At 41.3% G+C, this 21,944-nt stretch overlaps 1 protein-coding gene across 2 annotated transcripts in view; it reads left to right on the top strand.

Annotated features, from left to right (window-relative positions):
- The window catches only part of acap3a (ArfGAP with coiled-coil, ankyrin repeat and PH domains 3a), a 73,424-nt gene extending 52,344 nt beyond the window's left edge, over positions 1-21,080 (top strand). Inside the window, exons 11-25 of one of the 2 annotated variants that reach the window (XM_083920127.1) lie at positions 4,081-4,193; positions 5,194-5,245; positions 5,631-5,731; positions 6,516-6,627; positions 7,293-7,501; positions 10,499-10,568; positions 10,925-11,019; positions 11,114-11,331; positions 11,433-11,522; positions 11,667-11,756; positions 11,844-12,070; positions 12,743-12,852; positions 14,697-14,807; positions 14,897-14,958; positions 20,220-21,080. In XM_083920127.1, coding sequence (XP_083776253.1) covers positions 4,081-4,193; positions 5,194-5,245; positions 5,631-5,731; positions 6,516-6,627; positions 7,293-7,501; positions 10,499-10,568; positions 10,925-11,019; positions 11,114-11,331; positions 11,433-11,522; positions 11,667-11,756; positions 11,844-12,070; positions 12,743-12,852; positions 14,697-14,807; positions 14,897-14,958; positions 20,220-20,326 — 1,767 coding nt within the window. In that variant the 3' untranslated portion in view covers positions 20,327-21,080. Of the gene's footprint in view, positions 1-4,080; positions 4,194-5,193; positions 5,246-5,630; positions 5,732-6,515; positions 6,628-7,292; positions 7,502-10,498; positions 10,569-10,924; positions 11,020-11,113; positions 11,332-11,432; positions 11,525-11,659; positions 11,757-11,843; positions 12,071-12,742; positions 12,853-14,696; positions 14,808-14,896; positions 14,959-20,219 lie in introns of both variants that reach the window. The other variant, XM_083920126.1, reaches the window with a different exon arrangement.
- Positions 21,081-21,944: the final 864 nt, after the last annotated feature.

The raw sequence follows: 21,944 nt of genomic DNA, 5'->3' as shown, positions 1-21,944 counted from the left end.
CGGAATTATTGTCTAAATATGCACATATAAGATTAACCCATTCACAAAAGTGTAGTGCATATTATATTTTGTATTCTTCGCCCCACTTTGTTATTCTTCTCTCCTTCCTTTAAAGAGGAGACTTTTCCCCCTCGTTTCTTTTCATCCTCATCACATCAAGCATGTGCAATAAGCCTTGTGTAAACTTACACAGGGCAAAGCGGCAGCCTTTACTCAGTACAAGCATAAAACCAGGAGAGCAGAAAGGGAGTTAAAGTGCTCCAACTGTCACTGCTGCTGATGGGGCGCACAGTGCAGCCAAAAGCATCTAAATGCCAGGGCCATTCATTTTTAACAGCAGATTTAATGGAGAAGTCCTGTTTGAGGCAGTCGGCTCCTCCTGCTATTCTATATTTCTACGTTTTCATCACCAGCGCAGTGCAATGCTGCACCCCGTGTGCTTCACTGTATTGATTTTTTCTGTTTGAAACTCCAACTAGGTTAAATATTTTTGTTTGTTTGGTGCTCTTTATGTCAGCGACACTCTACGTCAGGCAACCAAGCATACAAATATTACAACACAGAAAAGTCCAGGGGATAGAGAAGGCACATACAATACATACATACATGCATATACATAATACAAGCACATATAAGTTACCTTATTGATTAATTTGCATATTTTTTTCTCAATTCTATAATGATTTTGTCTAAAATAGTAACAAATTCCCATTATTTTTCCCAACAGACCAAAGATATTCAGTTTACCGTCATATAGTTATTCCCCCCTAATCAGTTGTTTGGTCTCTTTGTTTAGATATTCTCAACCTTCGGAAGAAAAAAAGAGGTGCAACACTTCAAATATAGCTCTTACCACATTTATTCATTTGACACATGGCGCTTCAGGCCCGGGGCGTTCGTTAGACGAGGTCAGCAGAAGAAGAAACGTCACGTATCACACAGCATCCCCTTTGTGTTCCAACACAGCTCATTAGAGGAGAACAGAGAAAAACTGTCCAGATTAAAGTTTTCTAATGGTGTTGTTGAGAATTCAGGCAGCCACTGATCTGAATTCACATTCACATTGTTTAGGGCTACAACGTTTTCACTGTCCATTAATCTGTTGATTGTTTTCTCAATGAGTTGTTTGGTCTATGAAATGTCAGAAAATGGTGAAAAGTGTGGATCAGTGTTTCCTCAAATGTCTTGTTTTGTCCACAACTCAACAATATTCACTTTACTGTCAAAAAGGAGGAAAAATTACTCAAGCCCACTGATTGATTGATTGATTGATTGATCAATTAATCAAAATAGTTAGCAAAAAAGATGGTTGACAACTAATCTATTAATCTTTGCAGCTCTACTGTTATTAAATCAAATTTTTTTAATTTAAGCATGAATTTGAGGCTGTCTGATCCCAGCAGTTTGTGCTCTTTGCTGATTTATTGCAGTGATTTAACTCATATTAGCGCAATCAATTAATAACAGAAGACTTTTTGAGGATTCCTCCGATCAAGGTCTAGTTTTTTCAAAATAAATGACCTTTCGGTTTCTTTGTAGTGAAGTCAACCAGGTGTGTTGAGGATCAGCGGTATGTCCGGCCGGTCTGCAACAGATGAAAGCTTGTAGAGAGAACCTGTGGTGATAATGAGACACAGAAGGAACCTGCAGACTGAGGGATCAGTGCTGCCTACTGGGCTCACCATTTGGTGTTGGCGCTCTGCAGCCTGTAGGTCGACTTGCGGTACAGTGCGTCCAGCAGTAGGTGGATGAAGCACCAGCACATGTCGTCTGCTTCCTCCGGCGTTTCTCCACACTCGACAAAGTTGCTCACTTGCTTCCAAACATTTGGAAGTCTCTGTTTCCCAGCCTGTTCAATAATTCACTGATGTTCAGTTTCTGTCCGTGTGACGTCGCATCGTTAAAAATAGATGGTCTTTGTTGTAGGCTAGAGATTGCAGCGTACCACTCAGTGCACATCTTGTTTCAGTGTTGCCTCCCGTGTTTGTGATGTTGTATTGGGGGGGGAAAGAGAGGAATCTGACAGCTGAAGGTAAGCTGCATCCACTTCTTACAGATCCAATAGTTGCGTTGCAGAATAGAGTGTAGATGGTTAATCCAGCCCCGACTGGTATTTGTTTGGTGATGTGGGAAGCCTGCCAGATAACCTCCCTCAGGGTCAACAGGGGACTGAAACTCCCACCTTCTCCAGAGAGGGGAGGAGTGTTTAGGGAGTTTTAAAAATGAAGCAGACCCAGACACCAAAGTGTCAAAGCAGCCTGCTTGTCTTTGGGGTCGAAAGCAGCTACAGCACTGTAGTAGTGTAGTCTGCTACTCTTCCACACCACCCTGCCACGGATACATTGGCAGCTGTATGGTAATTAGTCCTGTAATCCGGAGGCTCGCAGGGCGGCAGGCAGGCGGCTGTAGTGAAGGGCACACATGTCAGTGTTGGAATTACGCACCGCGCTGCAGAGACACGATGTGTTAACCTCCGCTGTGAGAGAGTGAAGGCACACACGCTTCTTCTCTGAGAGAGCTGGGTTTCAGGAGCCTTTTTTTGTTGCCTTTTTTGTGCTTTTCAATGTTGTTGGAACACACTAAACGTTTGAAAATGAAGATCTTCTGCCAGTGGGACCACAGTTTGGTGGGTTGATTTACATTACATTGGCCATTTGTTACTTTAGTGCATACTCTGATTCTGTGTTCATGGTATTCAACTTTATTCTGAGAATGATTATCCCTTTGACTTTGTGATTAGAGAGATGTCTAAGTAACTCCCTGGCTTACTCTTTTTATTTCTCTCTCTGACTCAATTCCATTACTTTCCCCTCAGCACAGCCTCTCATTAAAATGTGAAAATGTGTGTAGTTCCCTGGTGTAATGCTCAATGACGTGTGTGTACATTTTAAATGAAAGTACCCACTGGTGGATAGGCGCATAGGAAACTGCGATCATGTTGCATTTGCATCAAATGTAGAATTCCTGCATGTTTTGTGTAGTATTAGACTTTATATTTGCACAACGAGAAATTATTCTGTCGTCCTTTTCCTTATTAATAGACGTATGATTTGTTTTTTTGTCTGTTATGGAGTTATTCTTTTCTTTTGGTCTCCTCATTTGTGTTGAGCTCTTTCTGTTTCCCCCTTTTTATCGGTTGCGACAAAGTATAAAGATGTTTTAAATCCAGTGTTTGTTGAAGGTGCATGATTGAAATGTTGTGTCTCGCACCTTTTTTATATGAAGTTAAAATCACGATACGGTGAGGCGCAGCAGAGACTCGTTCTATTATTAAAGGATGCAGTCATTTGTTAACGGTGTGCTGGGAGCTGCTGCATGTACACACCCACTGTTATGAAACAGGGGAGTGAATGAAGATCGTTTTTATGTAGGTCACTTCAGCAGACTTTCATATATTCTCGGGTACTTTTGGTTTTTTTACGTCTGAGACAGCTCTTTATTTTAAGTTTGCAGCCTAAATTGACTCTGGTGGGAGGACGCGGTTTGGTCTTCTCACAGGGCTGAATGCATGTGATGTTGAAATTGAATAAGTGAATGTTCTGTTCCTGCTGCATATTATATTACCTCTTGCTTATTATTAGGCTCAGGGCATACTTCCTTGAAACGTGTTTTTTGTGCTTCCGAAAATAGTCAAATTTAGGAATGACTGCCCTGACTACCTGTGTACCACTTTATGTCAAGTGGCATTAAAGTGCTTCATGTCATGAAAAAGGTTGGAGGCTAATTTCACATGATTCATACTCTGTTTATGTAATAATTTGCGTCACACTCGCATCTGTTGAGTTACGAAATGCCCCAGTGTGCCGCGCACGAAGATGGCATGCAACTCCAATGCATACATGGACCAACATGTGAGTGTTTCTACATGATCGCACAGTGTATGCTGATTTGGTCGGTTAATGGACTGTACAGTACAGTGCACATCCAATGCTACTGGTATTCCAGGAACAGCTTGCATACAACCTCTTCACTGCAGTAAAGGATTTTGCTTTATGTTTGACAGTTATTCTCAACCCTGTGTATGATCACGCCAGGGTTCATTTGACCTACTGTTCGTGTCTCTTTTCTCTTCACTTTCAGGACTTTTCGTATGACGACTCTAAGGTGGAGTTCAATGTGGACGCTCCTAATGGTGTGGTGATGGAGGGCTACTTGTTCAAGAGGGCCAGCAATGCCTTCAAGACCTGGAACAGGTAAATAAGATGGCAGAGATCTCTATATACTGTAATGTATCACATTAGTGAAGTGATGGTAACACAGTCATCACAGAAGGTGCATTAAGTTACATAGTTACAATATATATTACAGCACCTTCAATAATTTAAGTGAATTGTGCATGATAAGTAACACTATATTGCGTGTTGTATTTTGTTTGTTTTATAAATCGTTGAAAGCTTGTTTTGTTTTGCGTTCCTGTGTCAAAATGTCACTCCTTCTCTGAGTAATAACTCAGTGAAATCTTAACACAGAAATATGATACCCACATTCTCAGATTCAGAGTGACTTACACCTCTACACAGATCATTATCTCAGGTATCACTGCGAATAAACGTCCCTTAAACCCACTTGGAAACCACAGGAAAAAGGCGCTCATTATGCATCCAGAACTTGCTTGAGAATCACCCCGGTTTGAAGTTTTCTTCGATATCCAAGTAATCCAGTGATAGTTGTGTGAACATCCATGATTACATTGCATACATGAACAGCTAACAGCAAATCCGGCATACCTTATATTGTGCCAGTTTGCTAGAATGTAAATAAATACAGGCTAAACAAAGCAGGGCTCAAGTTGTCAATGACTCCATGGTAAAGTAATAGAAATGGAAGAGAATATCATGATATAGAATATAGAAATATAATTTTACAATGCTAATACAACAAAGCAGTTATATCATTATAATATTGATTAATATATATAATAATATAATAGAGCAGATGATTAGTGTGCATGCCATTTCCTCAGTTTCGCCTTCGCGGGCGGACGATTTGTGTCCCTCTGTGGCAGGTTTGGGAGGTCAGTGAGGCTGTGATATGAGCGATGTGATGAATTCATCTCACATGGTCACGATGTTGCAATGCCAAGAGCAAAACCAATTTCACTCAATGCTTGTGATTCACCTCTGTGCGCTGACCTTTAAAGATCGGGAGGATATCCATCTAATATAAGTTATTTATCTCTCTCGCTCTCTCTAGACGGTGGTTCTCCATACAGAACAGTCAGCTGGTCTATCAGAAGAAGCTCAAGGTAAGTCCATATATCTTGGAGCTATCAGTTTTCCCCAGGGTAAAGTGGGCTCTCAGAGGTTAAGTGCAACTTTAATGGAGGGGTAGCCTTTTTTAACGTTATGGTGATCTTCACTGAAATCCATCATCGCTCACAGACATGTCAAGAGAGCTCTGCTGATATCTGAGTACTCAATCTGGAGCGGACAGTGTTGCTTTCAAGTCATTTTTCTCTGGTTGACACGAGCGTGCGTAAATATCTAATGGACAGGTACTCTGAGGCTTCCCACTGCCAGGAAGAAAAATGTCTTTTCATGGAGGAACAGCTGTTTTATGTTTCTGTTGTGTTTCAGGTTGTTGTTTTTTTCGATAAGCACAGGAATCCTAAGTTGTTTTTGTACTGGCAGGACTCCCTGACGGTGGTGGTGGAAGACCTGCGGCTGTGCTCCGTTAAACCATGCGAGGACATCGAGAGGAGGTTCTGTTTCGAGGTTGTCTCCCCCTCCAAGTAAGAGTTAACTACCGGATGGGGTCATATCTAATTTGGTTTTAAAGATGTCCCCCAGAGGGTGAATTGTAATGTCTTCACTTTTCATCTGGCGCCATCATGAGGTCAACGTTTTCATCTGGCCAGTACTTTCATTTTTGACTAAATACCTGCAAAATGAAAGATATTCCCGTCAGACTCAGCTGTACTTTATGTTTGTCAGAGACGTTTTTGAAGGGTACCATCTAGATACGACCGCTGCAACTTGTGGTCGTTTCTTTGGTCTGTGTCGTGTGTGTCTCGTCGCGGCTCCGCCTCTTAAGGAGAACAGCTTTACATCCTGACTGATTGATGGAAGTGGGAGAAGTTAACATGAACACAGATTATAACAATTCCCTTTCCCCCCGTAGTCACTGAAACAAAGATTGGACCCATTTTTCATTTTCACAAGCCACATATCCCCCGAAGATTTTGACACTAAAATGTCACTTTTCAGACGTACAAATCAGGAGAAAATGAACTGTGCTGCCTCTGGCATGTTTGCAAACTCTTATGTTTTAATCGTCCTTTAGTAAATCCTTGCAGCATTTCTTCTGGTTATGCCATATAAGCACGCTTCTATGTGGTAAATTATAGCTGTGGTCGTTTTTATAGTTCTAAAAGAATTGGCCGTATATCCATGAAAAATATGCAGATGAACGCTTTTTTCATAGTGTTATTTTAGCATGTTACACTAAGTTATGCAGATCTGTACTGAAGGTACATTATGATTATGTTAATACTACGCTGATGGTCTGTTTAACAGGAGCTGTATGCTTCAGGCTGAGTCTGAGAAGCTAAGACAAGCTTGGATTCAGGCGGTTCAAGCGAGCATAGCTTCGGCCTACAGAGAGAGCCCAGACACCTACTATATAGAGGTAAGTCACAGGACACAGAGCACGCACAAAGATGCTTCACAGCTTGTTTAACAGATTGCATTGTGTTGTTGCAGCGGTGGAAGATAAATTACATTGTACTTTATTAGACTATTTCCATTTCACGCTACTTAATACTTCTACTTTTCAAAGGAAAATATTGTGCGAAATATTGTTTTCACTACATTTATCTGTTTGAGCTGTTTTGCAGGTGCATCTGATCTTTAATGTTAGGTGTGTGGATGCAACACCTAACATTAAAAAGTTTATAAAAATATGCTGCATTGTTTGATAGAAGAAAATACCTGGTATAAAAATATAAAGTATCAAATTAGCTCCACCAAGACTGACTACAACAGCAAACTAATGGTTAATCTGTACAAACTTGTAAAAACAAACATCTGAACACATCTACATCTGATCTGAACACGAAAACATATCTGCTGCTACAAAAGAGACATGAGTCACTGGGGGGATTACTCTACGGGGGAATTGTTAGGTCTATGTTTATCATAGAGTGTGGTCTTTACCTAGTTTGTAAAGTGTCCTGAGATAACTTCTGTTATGATTTGGCACTATAAATAAAATTGAATTGAATTGAGTGCATTTGTAAAACACAGAATATCCCCCGCTGACATGGCATTTTTTTTGTTTGTGTCAATGTTTAGCATCTGGACAGAACAGCCTCTCCGTCCACAAGCAGTATCGATTCAGCCAGCGAGCCGCGGGAGCGCAGCGTTCGAGGGGAGACCATTCTGCACCGGATCCAGTGTCTGCCGGGGAACGAGCAGTGCTGTGACTGCGGCCAGGCCGACCCTCGCTGGGCCTCCATCAACCTGGGCATCCTGCTGTGTATCGAGTGCTCCGGCATCCACAGGTAGAGTCCAGGAAAAAAACATTTGTACCTTTTAATTTAATAACATTTTCTGCTACTTTATACTCTTGCTTCACCAAGTTTATCTGATCACTGGGGTTATGTTACCAGGGCGCACTCACACTGTCGTTCCACACCGCGCCCCGGGCTTTAGGGTACTCGTCCCCCCTCCCTCTCCCCCCGCGCCCCAGGCCCGTTTGTACTCACACTGCCTGGGCCTCGCGCAAATGCTTCATCATCACGCCGTAACACGTCACACGCATTGATGACGTCATCGCGATGCGTCGCTTTGTTTACAAATCTTTCCATAGACCTCGGTGTTTTTGTGCGTCTTGTCGACTGTTTTTAAATATTTTCATCCGACCAAATCTGCAGTAAACACTCCACCTCCGCATCACACCAACGTGAACCTTTGCCGCCATTGTTGTTGTTGTTGTTAAATGTCCGCGCATGGTCTGTCATTCTATTTTCTATGTCCGAACAGGCGCACATAAATGAAGTCAGAACCGCCTTAGGCCTCGTGCTGGTGCTCGTACATGTGCAAACGCGCTCTACAAAAGCCCACCTCTCTCAGGCGGGCCGTGGACGGCCCGCTGTCCGCAATTATGCGCGGAGCGGGTGCACTCACACTGCTCAAACGCACAAGGCTTTAGCTGAAAAAACGGTTTTGGCCCGGGACGGAAGGACAGTGTGAGTGCGCCCTTAGTCACATACCTGTGAGTTTTTTTGTGAAGAAATCTGCAATTGTGGGGAGAGAATCAACCTGTTTTAATCAAAGTCAGCTCTGACCTTGACCATTTGTTAATTATTGAATCAGTCTGAAAGGGGTTGTTCTGAATAATGAGTATTTTTAATAATGAGACTTTAAGAACATTTTGCTCATAACGCCTCTGTACTTTTCATAAAGCTATTCCTACCTTTCTGGCATGTCTCACAGCGCTTCCCTCCAAAGTCCCACCCTCTTCCCCCTGCCTGACCTCTGACGTCTGACCTCCCTCCTCCCCTGAAACGTGCGCTGAGAGAGAAATGCTGCATTCGAGTGTCATAGGAAGTCTGAATTTTCGGACCTCCAACTAGCCAAAGTTTACCCCGAATGCCTGTCAAAATGGAACGTCTTCTAGCGAATTCTAGGGAGATCGACCTACCCCAAATTCGCTAGTAGGAGGTTCCACTTTGACAGGCATTCCAGTGCACTTTGCCGCGTTGGAGGTCGGAAAATTTGGACTTCTCATTCAATTCAATTCAATTCAAAAAAAACTTTATTTGTCCCCGGGGGGCAATTCAGGGCACACAGAGCAGCAAATAACGACAGTGCAATTATACAAAAACATTTTAACCTAACACAAGAATAAAGTGTAAAAGAAGAGTTAGTGTCAGGATGTTAGTGTGTTAGTACAGGTAGAATAAGTGTCAGGATGTTAGTGTGTTAGTACAGGTTAGATACAGAGAACATCGTCGGCGTGAGATGTAGAAAGACATGTGTGTATCAGATGTAAGCAGACATGTGAGCGGGTGTATATGATGTAAACAGTGTAAACATGCAGTAGACTGTTGAAACAGGTATAAACAGAACTGTAGTGCAGAAAAGATATAAGTGGACAGTGATCAGATTCAGATGAGGTCAGACATGATACATGTGTGTAATGGCACATGGCACTGGAACGCAGAATGACCTCGGCAAATAATTTTATTCAGACGTATAAAATGATTGGTCAGACTTTTATAAGAAATACATGAGAATTGAATATTGAGTTTCAAAACCTGGTGGATTTCTTTTGCTTACTAGGAGCATTTTAAGATTACAAAAGAAAAGTGTAAAAATGCCAGAAAGGTAAGAATTGCTTTAACGCACATGTGTAAAAGGTTCTTTCAAACTTTTTTGTGGTTCGGGAGATATGAGATATGTGACTTTTTCGTGCAGACTAAGCTTTTTGGAGCGTTTCAGACAAAGCGTGAATACAGGCATATTCTGACAGACAGTATGAGACAAACAATGTGTTTTTGGAACATTAAGCATGTAAATGTTCTAGCAGAAACCCAGAATACAAGTAAGAACCTAAAAAACTAACCTTAAAAACATCTTTCTAGTGTGAAACTCTGCAGAAACATTAGTCTGCACATTGAAGATCAAACATCAAAGTAACAGTAAGCAGAAAAGACTTTAAGTAAAAGATCTGAATACTTCCCCCACTGCTGCCATTGTTGCTGTGTTGGTACTGGCGCTGAAGAAATGAAGTGGTGCCAGCTGTCTGGTTCTTTGGCTTACGGTGTGCAGTTAAAGCACATTCAGACACACACTGCTGAAGGGATTCAAGTGCCGTGCGTTGCTTATTGGATCAGGCTTTGATTGAGTTTGTGAAGTGAGAAAGACGAGCCGTTGACGAGTTTAATCCAGAACATCCTCATCCAGATCTCTCGTTCTGTTACGTCACACTCATTGATGTTAGTTTCCAAGCTAACAAGTGGGAAAATAATCCCTCAGGAGTTGTGTCTTATTTTGAAGTTGCAATTATCTCTGCTGATGTAATCAAACCTCATCACTGTGCGAGTTCCCACCTGTTGAATATTCATCTTCCCTTCCGGGGCTCGCCAGACATCTTGTTACAATGCAGAGCAACAAAGAGGAGAAACAGTATCAGGGAGTTTTTTTCCAGTGTGCCACTGTTGCCCTGGTTACCGGAGAGCTTCATCGGTGGAACGTAGCGATTTGCATGACATTAGCGGCAGCTCCTCTCATTTCTCTCTTGTGATGTTAGATCCTTGCAGCTATTCAGACCAGGTCACCATAGTTTATCATTCAATCTTCCTCTTTCCTGTTAAAGAATATAAATGAATATAGATTTATATATATATTTTATATATAGTTTTCTTTTTGTTTGTTGCCACCTGTTGCCACCTGTTGCCTTATAGCCAACAAAGTACTTCACCTCTGAATAGTCTGACTCCAGAACGTGAACACAGCACAGGTTTTTAAACTTGACATCTGTTTTTTGGTTGCAGGAGTCTGGGAGTTCACTGTTCGAAGGTTCGCTCGCTCACACTGGACTCGTGGGAACCAGAATTATTAAAGGTACAGCAGATGATTTGAATATGAAGCTGCTGAGCCACTTAGCTTAGCTTAGCTTATCTTAGCTTAGCATACAGACTGGAAGCAGTGTGAAACCGTTCGCCAAGCTCTTTAAAAGGTACATTAAAGTAAATAAAAAGATATCCTTCAGACAGAGCCTGGCAAGCGTTATCCCCCTGTTTCAAGTCCTTATGCTAAGCTAAGCTAACTGTGTTCTGACTTTAGCTTCACATTTGAATGGACAGTCAATCCTCTCGTCAAAAAAAAGTGAACAACACGTTTTCCAAAATGTTGGACTATTAAGTCCAATCTTAGTGAGGAGACCATTCATGTTCTGTCTCTTTGTCTTTGCTCTGTAGTTAATGTGTGAGCTTGGAAACAGTGTCATCAACCACATCTACGAAGGCTCATACCAAGAACAAGGTCTAAAGAAACCATTACCGTCCAGTTCAAGGTAGGAATCCATAAAATATGGCTAAATCAAATGAAATATATTATTTTTGAACACTACCAGTCTCTCATACAGTATGCTGTGTCGTCCGTTGCAGGCAGGAGAAGGAGGCTTGGATTAAATCAAAGTACGTAGAGAAGAAATTCCTGAAAAAGCTGGGCTCCACAGAGATACTCATCAACGGAGAGAGGAAATCGGAGCGGCGATGGAGCGTGAAGAAATGCCGGAGACACAACAGCGCCACCACGGTACCTAAAACACGGCGAAGATACCGACAAGAGCCTGGAAGCATCTCCCCATCCACGCTCTCCGCAGGTACTTTAGTGCATCTCCGTGTGGAAGTGTGCAAAGGTCCTCCATTACATTAGACAGGAGATGTTTCTTTGGGGTTCTGATCCTATGTGTTTGTCTCACAGCCGCCGCTAAGTTCAGACGAGACTCCCTGTTTTGTCCTGACGAGCTGGACTCTCTCTTCTCCTACTTTGACACGGGATCTGGACCTCGAAGTAGGCAACTCGCTTTTTTTGTCTCTTGAAAAACAGTCTGTATTTGATGCTTGATTCAAGTCTCTGTTTTGCATTATTCGGTGCCTTTTTAAGGCGACAGCTGTATCTAATGTGTCCCTGTTCTGGCGTCTCCTGGTCCGGCAGGCCTGAGCAGTGACAGCGGGTTGGGAGGCAGCACAGACGGCAGCACGGACATCCTGGTGTTTGGCTCAGTGGTGGACAGCGTCACAGAGGGTAAGTCCACTGGAGGAATGTGTAACAGATGGCCCTCTGTGTGTGAAATGAAGGTCACGTGAGGTCTCCTTACCCTCCTTTCCTCAGAGTGCGAGGTGTCGGAGGACTCGAGTGGCGAAGCTGAGCTGGAGGCTGAGCCGGAGACGTCGGACGCGGAGGACATGAGGGACCTGCATCCCGGAGTGCTGCTCTGCAAGGCCTCGAAATCCCGCAACCTGCCTGTCATGGCTGAGGCACTAGCCCATGGGGCAGATGTCAATTTGGTCAATGACGAGGACGAAGGAAAGACGCCCCTCATACAGGCTGTGATCGGGGTGAGAGAGTCAGTCGACCGAGCACTGCGAGAAATGAGTCGGAAATGAATTAGATTTGTGCATCTGAGTTAATGTTTAAGTAACACAATAAAAAGACTTGAAGGTCAGTTACGAGCACTTCTCAACCTGGGGAAACAGCTGTTTAATGTCCTGAGGAAAATCTGGAGGAGCTTTGTCAACCCTGATGATGTCATAGTGATGTCATCACGGTTATATAAATAACTTTTAACCTATATATATATATATATATATATAAATCCCGCAACCTCTCTTATATATATATATATATATATATACATAATATATATATATATAAGGGTCTTCACATTTTATTAATTGAAAGCCTGTTTGTTGACATTTACCGGTCAGAAAAAGTGTTGATGTACAGTAAGATGCTATTGAGTTGCATTATGGGAAATGTAGGATTATATGTTTTTTGGAGCTTCCAGATTTCATCCTTTTCCTTTTTTTTTACTTTCAGTACGTACAAAGTATGCACTGTTGCATGCAGTATGTATCAAATTGGGACAGTGCAAAAACCAGTCCCCTCCAAAAACACATCAAAAGTCAGCAGCTGCGAATGTGTGAATATTCCTTTTTAAATGCCTGTTGCTCCCAAAATCAATATCAATATCAAGAATCTTGCAAACTGGTTTTGTTACTTTCTTTTAGGGTTCACTGATCGCCTGCGAGTTCCTGCTCCAGAACGCCGCTGACGTCAACCAAAGGGACGCGAGAGGGAGGGGCCCCCTGCATCATGCCACATATCTGGGACACACGGGGTGAGTCTCGAAGCAGCGGTCATTTGATCGGCCGTTTGTTGGCCCTGCGGGAGAGCAGGGCCAAAAAACAGCCACTCAAACCCCTGAAGGAAGCCTGGTTTCTGATTGGATGTAGCTCTCTGCGGGATATGACCTGAGGTTTTACGGACGCCACAACAACACGGCCAAGTAGAGTAGTAAAATTTTGTAATGGAAACACGGCGAGTGAACGGCCATTTGAGAGGGCGGGCCCTGAAACTTTCCAAGCGGCCACATTTTACCCTCATGGAAACACGCCTTTTAATACGGATGCTATCTCTGCTGAAGGTGGTCTTGTGATCTTCTTATCAGCTGATTCCAGACTGCAGGACTAGAAGCTCTGCAGCGTGTAATTCTTTTTTTTTTTTTTTGACTCTTCAGTAACATTTTTGTGAATGAAACAGGCAGCCTTATATAGAAAATGTCAGGGGGCATCGATTATGCTTATGATGACCAGGTGGAATGAGCAATTTACGGCCAGTTTGTGAAAATACACTTATGGTAGGCAATTTATTTTTAGCGTCGCTGGGCAAAAAAATACATAATAATAGTTCTCCAAATTCTAATTCAGGTGATCAGAGAGAAAACTACATCTTTACCTTCTGCAGCTTTAAAGTGTAATTCCGACGTAGTAGCATCCCATGTTGTTTTTTGGCATGAATACACATCAAATAACCCATAGTGGCGGAACGCTGAACCATCCAAAACACCTTTTTTTTTTAAAATATATATATAACTTTTTTTGGCCTTTTATGGATAGGTTGAAGAAAGACAGGAAACAGGAGTGAGAGAGGGGGGGGGGCTACGTGCAGCAAAGGGCCACATGTGGGAATTGAACCCGGCCGCTGCATCGAGGACTTCTAGCCTCGGTACATGGGGCGCCCGCTCTAACCACCTGAACCACCAGGCGCCCCCAAAACAGCTTTCTTTTTACCACTAATACTGCTCAAAATAGCACCAAACCTCTGCAGTAGCATGAGAAGAGTCCCTACACATAAAACGAAGCACCAACAACGTAAACAATGTAGTTAGAGAGCCCTGAGTTTATTTAAAAATGAGTGTGTTACAATGATAGAAGAAGAAATAGAAGAATTCCTTTTATTTATTCTGCAAGGGAAACTACATTTTTACTCTGTTATTATTATTATACAGGTTACACACACACACAGGCCCGAAATACACACATGCACAGACAGGACCTATATACATGCAATTAATGGAGAGGTGTCAGAGCGAGGGGGCTGCCCCGAGCAGTTGGGGGTTTGGTGCCTTGCACAACAGCACCTCGGCAGTGCCCAGGAGATGAACTGGCAGCTCTCTAGCCACCAGTCCACACTCCATTCAAGGTCGACACAGGGACTCGAACTGGCGACCCTCCGGTTCCCAGCTGAGTCACCTAGACCAAAATACAAGTCTTAGCAGCCAGCTGCGTCTGTATTGAGAGGCAGTCTATATAAGTGGAATGCACCGGAGTTCAGTTCGATACTTTCCTCCTCGTTTTGTAATGTTCAGCGCTCCGCCCCGAGCTACTCAGTGTTTGGGATTTCTCTGTTAATAGGTGATCAACAAAAAAAACTGCCTCAATGGCTTTTTTGATGTATATTCATGCCGAAAAAGACCACGGGATGCTGTTGTGGCGGAATGACACTTTAAGAGAGTTTTGTGACCTCACATACAATACGTCTCAGGACTTTAAGGATGAGAGTGTCTGCAGCTTCCTCTCTGAATCACGGAGACTGTATTATTTGTTTTGTGTCAGTGATCCCAGACCTCTGAAGATGGCGATCTGATTGGATGTGCTGTGATTGTTTCTCTGGTATTTTCAGGCAGGTGTGTTTATTCCTGAAACGAGGCGCCACACAGAACGACGGGGACGAGGACGGCCAGGACCCTTTGAGTATAGCCGTGCAGCAAGCCAATGCAGATATAGTCACACTGTATGTTCATTTCTATACTTCCAGGTTTCTTTTTTGTTTACTCTCCAGCTCTGGTGAAGTCTAAACGCACTTTTCCTGCTTTCCTTCAGGCTGCGTCTCGCCAGGATGAACGAGGAGATGCGGGAATCGGAGGGACCCTTTGGACAGCCAGGTCAATACCCAACCAGCAGCCCCACTGAGCAGCAGTATAAGAAATGCATTCAGGAGTTTATCTGTCTCAATATAGCAGAGTGCTAGAGTCAAGTCCAGTCAGGTTTAACCAGTGCAGGGGGTGCCAGCAGACGCATGACTGACTGAGAGAGAGATGTGTTGAGGGAGCGTGTGTTCCTCCTTCCTTCTCTACATCACATATATCAGAATCATTAGTGCCCCCCCCCCAGCACAGTCTGCTGACTTTATACCACAGCAGTCACTCAGGATCACACGGTGAACATGTTAACCTCCTTTTATAACGATGTCAGATCTGCCACACAATCACAGTTCACAGCAGAGTTAAGAAATCACTGCCAGGGAAGGGCTTGCCACTTCTGTTTTGTTCTGTTTGTTTTTTTAAAAAAGACTATCCAGCAGCACTCTCACCAGGCAATCAACAGACCACCGATAAAGTCATAAAGTTTTATTTGAAGGTTTCGAGGGTTACAGGGGGCTCTGAAACCAAAGTCCTGCCACAGCTCACTTGTCCCACCAATCCATTCTACGTTTTATATCAGCTGTTAGCGTAGTGCGATAAGTTTGAGGAGACACTTCGGACACCCATTGTTCCAGAAGTGAAAGTCCTATTCATTTTTCCAATAGACAATGTTACTTTCCCACTTTTACGGCTCACATCAGCGTGAAATTCTGCTGGTTAAATCATAAAAATGACAATGATTGATAAAAAGTCAAAGTTAGTATCCTGTCTCTATATAATCTAAAGAAATGGGACTGACAGAATAGGACAGATGACTCCTGAGAACAGCAGCTCCTCCTTCCTGCTGACTCTGCACAGTATTCGTAGCGCAGAGTTGCAGGAATAATGCCAAAAAAGTCTCTTACAGGGTAATTCAGCCAATTCTCCTGTTTGTGGTCGATTTAAATCTGAGCCAGCTGTTTTTTAATAACGCGTGATACAATGGTCGTCTGGTATTTACGTTCTGAGGGGAAACGGTGAGGCTGCGATGACTGTGACTACGAGTAAATGATCACAGTTTCTCCGTATTGATCGAGAAGGTCGATCAAGTTAAGCTTTTGTGTTTAATTAAAAGCGAAATTATGCACTTTTTCTTACCAACCAAATTTAGTTTTTTGGCTCTTAAGTTGTTGTCCTTTACTTCCCTTTTTTGATTTTATTTTTCGGGATAAGCTTTTGTTTGTATTTATGACGAAACGTGCGGAGCAATAGTGCAATGATCATTTCAGTACAGATAATCTGTATTTTTTTGTATTATGTTGAAACAACAATGCAGATGGTATTTTTTTAAACTGGATATATTTTGTTAGATCTTATTTTGCTGAGTATTCACACACACATAGCGCCAGTATTACATTCTCATTAAGAGAGAGAGAGAGCCAATACTCCACAGTTTCAGAATATATAATCAACTTGGTGTAATTCTGCAGCGGAAAACAGAATTTTTTTGATAAATCCCACTAAACTAACAGGTTTTACTGTATATACAGTATTTGTGTGTTGAAATGTTTGTGTATGTTACTCTAATGTATCACGACTAGGCCCATATTAGATTTGTTCTTGGTTTGTAGTGCATGGGTGGCTGTTGCCCAGGTCGTCCTGTTGCTTTTCTATACTTCTGTGCCCAGTGTATGTGAATATTACACATTTGTTATTATTGAATGATGTTGATATCCATATTATATACTGCCAAATCATGACAAACAGTGCATGGAATGACATTCATGACAGAAAATGTATGCACACAGACTGAACACCCGTCTCTCACTGTCTTCCATTGGCTGGTTAGTGCAAAAAGCTTGATGAGAATGGACGTGGCTGCCCAAAAGCTGTATTCAATGATGTCGTTGATGCTCTAAAACGATGTCAGGTCTGATGGGGACCTTTTTTGTCTGGCTCCCTATGTAGCTCGGAGTAAATGGCAGTGATCCAGAAACAGTTGTTTAAAGCATTGAACTCGTATGAGTCTGTCCACTGCGGTTTTCACATGTTATCTGAGGCAAAAGGAGCCTAAAGAAAAACGAATTCCCAGAGATGTTGCTTGTCTTTGACAGATGCTACGGACTGTTGTAGTTCAGTCAAACCAAAGACTGCAGACAGGGTTTGTTTGTTCTTCTCATGGTAGACCATGAATCCAACGCGACTGTATGAAAATGATTCATGTAGTGGGCTTAAACATATTTTAACATGCTGTTTAGCTGTAAAATGAGAAACCCTTTGTCACCAAGTGATTTATTACATTTTTAATTTGCCAATTATTACAGCCAAGCGAACACTCACCTACTCATCTATGTAGAAGGACACCCACCTCAACTATCACGACACCACTGCTGAACTTCTTTTTCATTTTTCTTAACCGTGCCGTTTACTCCCCCTAACATTTTGTTTTCTTGATTGTGCATTTTTTCTTTATAAAATAAGAGTTTGGGGTTGTTTTTTTGAAAACCAGAAAAAAACACTCTTGCTTTCTCTCATCTGTGACTTAGCAAGCCCGTAAGCTGTATCACTAATGAAAAAATAAGTTTTCACAGTTTCAAAAGATCTATTTATTCCATAGATTTCCCTCAAATATCTGCAGCCACTTTTTTTTATTATTTAATGAAACACTTTATAACATTGCTCAACAAGTAAACATTTGAGTTTAAGTGCACAAAAGATATTTAACTGCACTTCTTCCTCATCAGTGAATCCATTGAACACGTTCATGAATTGATTTCATCATTTTTAACCCATTTTTCTGACCCAAGGTTTCCCCCTAATAACTTTCAAACAGTCCCTAGCTTAACTTTACCAAGTGACACGCAGGTCGGAGCCTTTTAGTTGTGAATTTTATTTTTTTATTTATATCTTTTCTCACTCTCCCTTCTTGCTCGTCAGTGATAAAGATTCTCCGCACTTTGAAAGTCCAGCCTTTCCTTACTGTGTGCAGTACATTAGCGCGGTAGCTTACAAAAAGGAAACAGGAAGCCGATTTTACGAGGTGATGTCATCACTGACCAAACCATGATTTTTACATCGAGCCATTGAAGGATTACGTGTTGTACAGTACGATGTGTCTATTGACTGTTGTGTATATAAACTAACAAAAAACTATTAACACTTTAACTGCTTGCTTCTAACATGCAATTTTTAACTTTCATGTATTTTCTCTTGACTGTTATCTGTACAATCGATTTGAATATTGTATGAGATTGTGAACGTCTCTGAATATACCTGTGTATATTAATAACACTAACTGCAACCTGTTTGGTTTCAACTCCCTTCTTTTGTTCAATAACTCCTCCCAGTGTCTTCTAAGAATGAAAATAAATGGAAGATGTGACTAAAAATCTAACCTGTCACTTTGCTTCTTTCTTCCTGGCTTTGACAACCTTTCACTTCATCTAACATTACCACATTTCTAATAATCTAATAATGGATCAGATATTTCTACATGTTCACAGCATGACATTCTACCATATTTATTGTGTAAACTAGAATGTGAGTGATGAGTTTGAATATGCATGGAGACAGATTAACATTCAAGTTTTCTTTCTTTCTTTATAAGCAGTAAATACATATTAATGAATGGTTTATATATAATATATGAGAACATTTTAAGTGTTTATTAAGGTGCTTGTCAACAGTGATAGATCCTCCTGTAAATCAGAACAGACCGTATCAGAAAGATAAGTGTTTTTTCTTTTTATATTTAAGCTTTTAACAGAAAGTATGAAGAGTATGAACCTAAAAATGAGCATTATACATCCCCTTTAATAAATACTTAAAAATATAAAATACCCTTATATCTGCTTACAACTACATTATACTGTGTTATTAAGGGGAGACACCCCAGGCAAAAGCATCAATTGATTTGTGTGATCTTGGGCTATTTTACTTCCTTATCACGTCTTTTTCATACTGGTGGAATGAAAACATCCAAAATACACATTTAGGTGTTTATTTCTGCACTTTGTCTGTTTGAGTCTGTAGATTTTTCCTCAATTCACCAAAGTTAGCATGAGATAATGCCTCATGTTTGCCCTATTCACTATAGTGTCTTGGCTAAATGTATGAATTTTACAAAATTAACTTTAAATGCTGTTTTCTAAAAATGATTTTCTCCACTTCAGGAGCTCTTACAGTCACCAAACTTCCCAGTTTCATTCCTATTTATATTGTGGAGGTTTCTTTTACAGAGGGATTTTTTCATATATCATTCATAGCCTGACTTACACATTGTATTCTTAAAAACAGACTTATTCTAAGTCTGTTGACAGTATTTTTAACAAAGAGATATCCGGAATCCCCTCTGAAAAAAACCTTCGATTCTTTGTCCACAAAACAAATCAAGAATTTTGAACCTGACTTTATTATTCTTTATTTAGTAAAGCGGTTCGATCCCCAGCTCCCCCGGACCACATGTCGAAGTGTCCTTGGGCAAGACACTGAACCCTGAATTGCTCCCCGTGCTGCGCATGGGTGAATGTGGTGTGCATGGTCAGATTAGATGGTCTGTAGATCTCCACTGCCATCAGTGTGAATGTCTGTGTGAATGGGTGAATGTGACAAGTAGTGTGAAAGTGCCTTGAGTAGTCAGAAGACTAGGAAGGGGCTATATAAGTACAAGTCCATTTACCAAGTCCATGCAAACTAGCACATATTTCATAAGGAAATGCCTCATTTGCATATTTAAACTTTATATTTCGGGAAAACTTGCGATACAAAAAATATTAGTTTCAATGTAAGCAATAAAATGGAGAAGTTTCATGGTGATATATTTTAATAAAATTTAAAAAGAACTATTCACCTGCTGCGTCTTTACCCTTAAAATAAGGTGCTACCAAGAAGCCTTCTCTACTTTGACGGTTGTACTCAGTCATCTCCTTTTCCTCTCACATCACATAAACAGGGAAAGCCAGGAATGTTCATTCCCCCCTTTTTTTAATTAGCCAAGCCTGGGAGCTCTCATGGGACACAAAAGAGTTCAACTGCTTTTGTTATGCCTGTGGATTCAGCGGTTACCATGGCCACGAGAAGAGTAAAAGCTCAGAATTTGGAAAGCAGAAAAAGGGGAAACTTGATGAAGCCTCAGCCTGTTTTTGCCCTTCCATTCATGGAGCTCTTTTCTTCCACAGAACTCCTCTCTGCCTTTCTGTTTCCCCTCAGTGCTTGTATTCATAACCATATAAAAGCTGTTTTGACTGTTCAAAGTGTCTCGAGTGGCATCGTTTTCATCATCGTTCTCTCTTTATTTTCATCAGGAGACGCCACATACCTCGACATCTTCCGGGAATTTTCCCACATGGCGTCCCACAACCCGGAGAAGCTGAAACGAAGGAGTGTGCACTTCCGACACTCCTTCAGGTAGTCCGCCAGCAAACATCTGGAGAAGGGCAAAGAATGTGGACTTGAAAAGTGCAACAGCCACTTTCCATACACACTCGACTGGATCAGTTCAATATGAGCATATTTTACCATTTATCACCCTTACCCAGTCTGTTTTATCCCATTCACCTCCAAAGTGCATTAAAATGGAGAAATCATGGCTTTTTTTAAATGCTGTTGTTTATCATTCTTTTTTTTTAAATAGGTGCATCGTATCTTCAAGAGCCTTGTGCTGTTAGATTATTTTGAAATGAGGATTTGCTGGTCTTTTCCTTTTGAAATGCTTTTATAAAGAAATCTAGCATTGCTTTTGTACATTGTTAGATGATGGATAAAATGCCGAGCACTTCTTTTGTTTATTTGTCATTTGTTTGCTGCATCATTATTCTGATTATTGGGAGTATTTTTTTTACATTAATACGTTCTTCTGTCTGTGTGTGTAATGCATGCATTTACTCCCATTATATTTCATACTTAAACTTGAATTCAGCTATGTTGTATGGATGAAGCGTGTCATATCATCAGTTATCATCAACCCTCTTGAAGGCACAGTATTATTTCTCTTGATGAGCAGTTTATTTGGTTATGAAAAGTGTTTTGTTTCATCGACTATGCTGGTGTAGTCTTTGTAATATGTTGTTGAAATGTACTTTGCAGTACCACTATGAAATGCAGTGCTTATGTTACTGTACACATGCTGTAGAAGAAGCAAAAATGTTAATATATCTGAATGAACAGGAATGCAGATGAAAGATGGATGGAAAATAAACATTGTCTGTGTTTACACACCCCCGTAAAGCTCTCGGTTTTGCCGACCATACATCACAGCTCCATGGAGCCAAAACAACAGCTCCCCCGTGTGTTGAAATATGAGACCAGTGAGTCAAAAAAACCCTTGCCATCCTGCATGAGAAGTAATAACTAGTGGATCGTTGTTTTAGAGTGAGATGATAGTTATCCACATTATAATATAAATGCACCCACTCCTTATTATGGCAGGAATATCAGGAAAATAGGATAAGATTTGTCTCCGTCCCACTCGAAAGCCACATTCTCACTTCTTCAAAAACATTTGGGGCCCCTGGACCAGAGTTTGAATGATTTTTAAAATTTCTTATTGGAGGTCAGTCAAAAATCAAACGCGTCAAAGGTGACACAAAATGACCACAAAGAGGAAGGCAAAAGAGCATGCAAAGAGACACAAAATGACCACAAAGATATTCAAAAAGACTACAAAGAGACGCAAAATGACCACAAAGATATTCAAAAAGACTACAAAGAGACGCAAAATGACCACAAAGATATTCCAACAGACTGAAAGTAGACACCAAATGACCAAAGATATTCAAAAACACCAAAAAGAGATGCAAAATGACCATGAAGATGTTCAAAAAGACTGAGACAAAAACAAATATGTTCAAAAAGACTACAGACACACAACGACCACACACAAAAAAAGACCACAAAGGTGCACGAAACAACCATAAAATAAGACTACAAATGACCACCATCATGAAGTGTGGGGGGGGCCTTACACATGTCTGTGCCCAGCTTCCATTTTACCCTCTGATTAGATCCATTATTGCAACGCAGCTTCCTGC

This window comes from Echiichthys vipera (assembly GCF_963691815.1).
Source record: "Echiichthys vipera genome assembly, chromosome: 9".
Classification (NCBI taxonomy): domain Eukaryota; kingdom Metazoa; phylum Chordata; class Actinopteri; order Perciformes; family Trachinidae; genus Echiichthys; species Echiichthys vipera.
Note: the sequence above shows the minus strand (reverse complement) of the source record. Positions and strands in the feature narration are given on the sequence as shown.